Genomic DNA, 6,711 nt, shown 5'->3' with positions numbered 1-6,711 from the left:
TTTTTGATATATGCCCAAATTCTGACATTCTGTCTTAGGCACTTGCATAGCTTCCATTACCATAATATTTGATGAACATTTTACTGATGGTGGATTTTTTACACCAAGGGACTAAGAGGTTTGCTGAAGGCACAGAAAGTATGTACAGAGAGGGGAGCGGATTCTCAGATCCTAGCCCAGCACTTCAGTATAGGTAACCTCCATACTTCCCCATTGATTTCTCTAGGGTCAAGCACCCCAATCCCTCTCACTCCCTCTAAGTCTTTAAAATAAATCTCAAGAGTAAGAAAGAACCTTAAAACTTAGCTTTTCAGGTTGGTTCCCATTGCCTTCTTCGTTTCCAGTCTTTCGGTATCTCTAAGCTAGACATCTCACCGTGGCATTCTGGGTTTGTGAAGTCCATTCGTTAGGTACAAACAGTTCTTTTTGTTCCTCCAAGATACTGGGGCTTTGCTGACTGCCAGATGTGGCGGAGGGAAGCTGGGTGTGTGAGATCATCCACACGTGCCCCTCATGCTCCCTCTCTATTTCCTCCCCTTGGTTCAGACAAGTTGCATCCAGAGACATTTCAGTAGGAATATAAATCATTCAGTTGCTTCACGCAGGAGGGGAAAAAAAATGCTTGACTTGGGCAGTATGTGAATCCTCGCAGAATTTCTGTTTGGCTCCGGGAGGTGGGATTTTTTGCTTCCTGGAAGTTGTGAGCAAACACTTGCACTGAGCCTTCTACCCACCCACCCCTGCATTTCTTTTTTTACGTATTTTTTGGCTTGCATCAGGAGAGCAGGAACAGATGCCGACATGACACTGGGGGCTCATCTGTGGAGCACCCCTAAACTTTTGTTGACTTCAAAGGAAGGCTGCTCCTTACCTTAAGAGATCTGGCCCTCAAACTAGCCAAGTTTTGTCTGGCTACTTCAAAGCTCATCCTTAGGGGAGCAGGAGCTTTAAAGTGTGAACTGTGTGAACTGTGTGGCTCCCTGGCTTGGTTGGTTTGCTACATCTGTCTCCTGCACTTTGCAGAAATGTGTTCTTTCTCAGTATGGCAAGGAAAGCTGCCTGAGGACACGTGGCTGCCCCAGATGAGGACCAGTAGAGCCTCTTCCCAGTGTCACTGGGCAGCCCCTGTGCAGCTGAACTCAGCTGTGCTGTCTGCCCAGCGTGGAAGCACTTGGTCCAAAATTCTCCTTCTTTAACGTCATAGGAAACAGAGCAGGAAACAATGTCATCTGGTTCCCTCCCCTCCTTTTCTCCAGCGCGGGAGTAACTCTGTTTTTAAAAACATACAACTCCCTTTAAGCTGGCTGGTGACAAAGGCCGGATTCTGAGGGTGGCAGCAGATCCATAATTCCTGTTGACTTTGGTGGGAGCAGATGTTTCTTGGTATCCCTCTGGGGTGCTGTTAACGCTAGAATTGGCTTTTCACGCTGCCCCTTATGGAGTGTAAAGCCTGTCCTAAGAACTTTATGCTGGTTGTCGTCTTATTGAAGAGTTGCTTTATTCAGACCTCCATCTACAGCAAACTAGCAGGAGTTGTTGAACAAGTCTAAAATATTTATTAAATCAAAACTCCCACTCAATTCAGTGAGACTTACGTCAGAGTGAAGCATTCAGGGTCTGGCCATGTGCATTTGTGTCTTAATTGGAGTGTGCACATCTTCTGAATTCCCAGGTTGAGCAGAAGGCATGAATTAAGGCTTAATGCTGAATCACGGGTTTAGCTTGCTCACCTCAGTAACCTGGGTTGAGCCAAGGTGACGGTATTCAGCATGTTGTTCAAGCCAGCAAAGGGAGCCTTAATTAAGACATCACCATCCCAAGTCAGCATCACCCATCACTTTCTGGAAAACTCTCCCCCTCATAGCTCAGATCATTCTGTGATGACTTTCGGAGTGATCCGTCATTTTTTGTTTTTATTTTAGCCACAAAAACGCTGAAAGCACAAGCAGTCCAAGTGCTCCAGGAAATGTCTGTCTTTTTTTCCAAGAGAACTGCTGTGCTAGGGCTTCTAATGCATACTGGTAATTGCAAACATTCCCCTTTGGACTAGTCGTTGGGTTATTGTTATATGCCTGTCACCATAGCATCTGGGCACAAGGCATGAATTCAGCAGCCTTGTTCTCTTCTGTGTAGAAAATATTCTCATCCTGCTTAGCAGTTGCTCAAATGCCTTTTTGGTCAAAAGAATGGAGGTGTTGTTTTATCCCTGCTTTGCAAGTGGGGAAACTAAGGCACAGCGTGGAAACGTGACTTCCAGGTGCTGCAGTGACAGAGCGGTGCGCAGGCCTGCTTTAAATGGGCAGTTTGCAAACTGGTGCCATTGCCTGGAAGCATTGGCCTGTCTGAGTTCTCTCCTTGCTTTTCTTGGCTCTTCCTTTCAGCCTCTGTCTTCCCTGCAAGTGCTGCTGGCTGTGGCATACTCGAGTCAAATGTCCTGGAATAAACACCCTTCCTTGCAGCCTTTTCCATTTGCGTGGAGCAGCTGGGCCAGAAAATGTCCCCTTCTGTACATCACCCTGCCTGGGGAGGGTTAGTCACAAGCTCTGGTGTGGTGACAGGCTGGGGCTTTAACCCTTTTAGAGACCAACCTGCTGGCTCTGGGGGGCTGGTTTTCTTTTAAAGACTCCCACTTGTTGTCGTGTTGTTTTTCTTGAGCAGTCCAGCTGCAAACAGAGCAGTGTTACAGGTGGTGGCTTCGTCAGTGTGAGCAGAGCTGTTTTGGGCACTTGGACATCAGTGTGGCGAATAAGCCGTTTCCTAAGCTGATGGGTCCTTAATTTCAGGTACTTCTTTCAGTGGATTTCATGGTGCTAGGAGCCAGCAGTCAATGCATTCTGATTTTGGGACTGATGATGGTTTACAGCGCTTGGCCTGCAATAAGTCACTGTAGAGCAGATTTTCAGAAGCGCTGAGCATGTGCCAGTCCCACTGGAGTCCACGGGAGGTGCTGGTAGCCTCTTGCATTTGGGATTCAGGTGGCTGATTGCTCTGGGTTTCAGTTTCCTCTGTGGTTCGCTTGGAAAACGTCTGTGGTATTGCAGGCTCAGTTCTCCATGGTAGTAGGCACTGTGAGCATTACCCTGTTGTTAAATCTGTTATCTGGACTGCTTTGATTAGGATGTGTGATCTGTAAAAGTCTGCAGAGTGATTATGTTCGTTCTAAGACTGGAGTTACAAAGTGACCCTCAGTCTTGCTGAGGTTATCTCTCTACACATGCGAGAAAAAGTAGTTGATTTATGGGGTGGTTCACACTCTGTCAGATCCCAAGCCAGATATTGTAGTGGAGGGTACAATTTAGGAGGCTTGTTTGCAAACGTGGCTTACCAGAGTATGTGGCTACAGCATCTCTCTTCCGCGTGGGCTGGAACATGAATAGTTTTGTTGAGTCAACGTTTAGTTGCTTATTTTTGTCTAGGTTAAAGAAGGGGCTTAATCATTCTGACCTTGAGCACCTGGGGCGTTATTTTAGGACTCAGTCTGCTTGCAGAGAAACTTTAAAGCAGCCTGGGAGAAAAGGTAGTAATGAGAGGGGACTACAGCTTGATGTCATTTTAATTATCATGATTACTGTGTACATTTTTCTGGCTCAGAATCGGAGAGGTGGAAGGTCTCTCATCTCGGCCCTGCACACCCTGTGTTCCCATGAAAGCAGAGGCTGTGACCCTCTGAAGGTGAACGGGATATGCCAACATGTGGGGATGCTACTAACTTGCTGCTGACTTTGTTTCTCAGGTGGAGGCGGAGGCTGTGAACCGGGCAATAACCATTGCCAACCAAACCAACTGCCCCCTTTATATCACCAAGGTGATGAGCAAAAGTGCTGCTGATGTCATTGCTCAAGCCAGGAAAAAGGGTAAGTTATTTCCCTTGGATGGAAGCACCCTATTAGCTCATGCAGTTCAACTCCCTGCCAACGTAAGCTTCATCTCTACAGGAGAGGTTTCTTTTTCCAGTGTTATTGTCCAGGCTCTTTTTTAAAAGGTCCCAAGCAACTGCTTCTGCCTCATCTCCCACAGACAAGTATTCAGTGGTCATATCAGTGCCAGGAGCCGTTTCTTCTGTTCAGCCTAGAGCCTCTCTCTTCACGCTCATTCTACCACACTGAGCCATGTGCCTTCATGGCAGAGTAATTCCATGCTGTCTCCATTTAATGAATCCCTCTGAAGACTGCAAGCTGTGTCCTCCTTCCAGCTGCTGCCATCTTTCCTTGGTGCTTTCTGCTGAGCTGCTTCTTGGGGTCAGAAGTGATTCCAAGAGTCCTGACGGAAGTCTCTGACTCATGAGCCCTGTTGGATTTAGTTGGAGTAGCCAAAGAGGTTACCGACTCCAGCTATCCACGGTGCTCCCTGCTTGTGAAATAGATACTCCTCATGCTGTAACTCACAGCCTGGCATCCGAACAGGAATTGAGATCAGTAGTCTGGGTTAGGCTGGGAGTTGCAATCGCCTCTGAAAACTCTGCCAGAGGATGCTGCAAGAAGCAAGACTCAGACCTGCGGTGGATGCTGCTGCCTTGTGTCTCCTCTCTCTCACCGAGGTCTGTGAGGGAGCTGAGCTGCTCTGAGCGATGCAGTACCTTCTCCCGAGTCCTGACCCTGCTGTCTTGCCCCCAAGGAGCAAGGGTTACAAAGCACAGTGAGTGCCTGTCTCCCTGCTTTATTCTGTGACTAAACCCTTCATTTCTATTTAAAGCGGCTCTGGGTGGGTGAGTAAGCAGGAGGGATGATTTTCCCCCTTCTTTCCTCAGAAGGGTTGGATTTAATTTTATGCAGTCTAAATAAGCCTGAATGGATATACAAATGACATCACTTGCCATCTGGGTGTTTGGTGTGAGAAGAGCTAATTTCCTACCGCAGCAAACAGATTTGTGTTTGTGTATTGGCTCAGAAGTATTTTGGTCCCATGATTCCTGTTAAATGAGTTCAGAGTTGGTGAGGAGGACTGATTTCCAAGGCATCTCTTTCTGTTCATGGGGTGGAAGCAGCTCAAGCTGTTTGGGATAAACCTTCCTCTCCTAGCTCCATTAGTGGAGATCATGCTGAAATGAGAAGATGTGTTGACATGCAAAAGTGGCTGCATGTTGCATCACCCCAGAAAACAACTTGATGTGGCTGCGCAACTCAATCCTATAAGCCAGGGAAGCATCCCTTCCTTTTTCTAGGTAAAGTACCGGAGACATATGCACCACGGAGATGTAGCATCAACAAAAACACCCTCTTGCTATCCCCGCTGTCCCCTGCGACCAGGAGCATTGGGATGAGGGACCATATACTTACATCACAGAAGCCATAAAACACAACCTGACTTGGGTGGATGTTACCCTGCCTATGAAAGGTGCTGGGCTTCTCCCAGTTGAATGAGCCACAGAACTCACTTTACTTAGCCTCCTGAGTGAACTAGCATACGCGGTTTTCATTCAGATTGCATTTTCTCCTTATAAGGAGAATTTGGGGTATAAATGGCATGCCATTCTCTGTTCCTTTATTTAAATAATTCAATTTAAATGCTGTGCAGTTACCCAACTGGGTAACCCAGGAGGGCCACACACACTAGCCTTGCCCTCCCAAGCAACAGAGGAAACATAACTGAAGACTATCCAAGGCGAAAACAAAACAGAATTGATTTGCTGAATGGAAAAGAACGAATGTTATTTAAAGCCAGATGTTCCCCGTGGCATTTGTATGGAGGAGATTCCCTGCAGACTCTATCGTTGGCAGATCTGGGAGCTCAAAACATCGCTCCCTGCAGAACAATCCTCCCAATGTATTGGCCCACAACAGGCCTCCCATTAATAGCCAGCGTGTGTTTTGCCTTGTTCTGATTTCGTAACCCTATTTGTGGCAAGTGATGTCAGACGGCCTCTTCCTCTGCTGGTGGATCCCCTCTGACAAAGGCTGTTCCTGCACCTCCTGTTCCAGTGTGGTCCTGCAAGCAGCATGAAGCCAGTTAATGCATCGTTCTGCCTTTTCCCAGCTAGCTTGAGAGCCTGTAGCTGTAACAGTAGCTCAGACAATACGGTGAAAGAAAGATCATATTTTTTTTACTCTGCATGAGGTGTGTAAGACCCTGCTGACCAATTCTGGGGTTGCCTTTGCCAGTCTTTTCTGATTGAAGTATTTAGGGTTAGTATTTTAACTACCCACATCTTTTGCAGGCAGATACAAAAACATGAAGTGTCTGGGCTCAGAAGCCAGATGGATAGGCACTTTACAGAGATTTCAGGAAGGTTGCATTTGGTGAGCAGATCTGTGGGGCTACCAGCTTGCACCGCTTTTGAAGTTGCAGCATCTCGCATCTGCTTGGTGTGCAGATGCTGCTGGTGCATTCCAGCTTGCAAAGTATCGTGGCCTTAAGGATCCGCTGTTCCTTCATGTGGTTCCAAAAATGTTAATGAAGAGGAAGGATGCACTGGTGGTTAGTGCGCTGGACAGAGAGTCAGAAGATCCAATTTAATTTCCTAGTTCTGCCACAGATTTACTGTGTACCCCTGGGGGAATCACTCGGTTTCCCTGAGCTGCATTTGTGAACCAGAAACACCGATACTTCCTCTGTGATGGGCTTTCTCTGTCGGCAGGAAACTTTCCTGATAGGAGTTTTCTCTTATCTGATCTGTGCACAGAGCTTGCTCCAATAAAACCGGCCTTGTTAGATCTTTAATACATACACATTTATAAAAATATTACAGGCGCTATTTTTTTTATTTTTTTTCTT

General features: G+C 46.8%; 1 protein-coding gene across 1 annotated transcript in view; it reads left to right on the top strand.

Annotated features, from left to right (window-relative positions):
- Positions 1 to 6,711, top strand: part of LOC104080355 (dihydropyrimidinase-related protein 2) — a 38,655-nt gene that overhangs the window by 24,161 nt on the left and 7,783 nt on the right. The window contains exon 7 of the mRNA XM_009582724.1: positions 3,734 to 3,854. Coding sequence (XP_009581019.1) covers positions 3,734 to 3,854 — 121 coding nt within the window. The remainder of the gene's footprint in view (positions 1 to 3,733; positions 3,855 to 6,711) is intronic.

The sequence above is a fragment of the Fulmarus glacialis genome, unplaced genomic scaffold, assembly GCF_000690835.1.
Source record: "Fulmarus glacialis isolate BGI_N327 unplaced genomic scaffold, ASM69083v1 scaffold4678, whole genome shotgun sequence".
NCBI classification, from domain to species: domain Eukaryota; kingdom Metazoa; phylum Chordata; class Aves; order Procellariiformes; family Procellariidae; genus Fulmarus; species Fulmarus glacialis.
The sequence above is the reverse complement of the archived record's forward strand: the minus strand, read 5'-3'. Positions and strand labels throughout refer to the sequence as shown.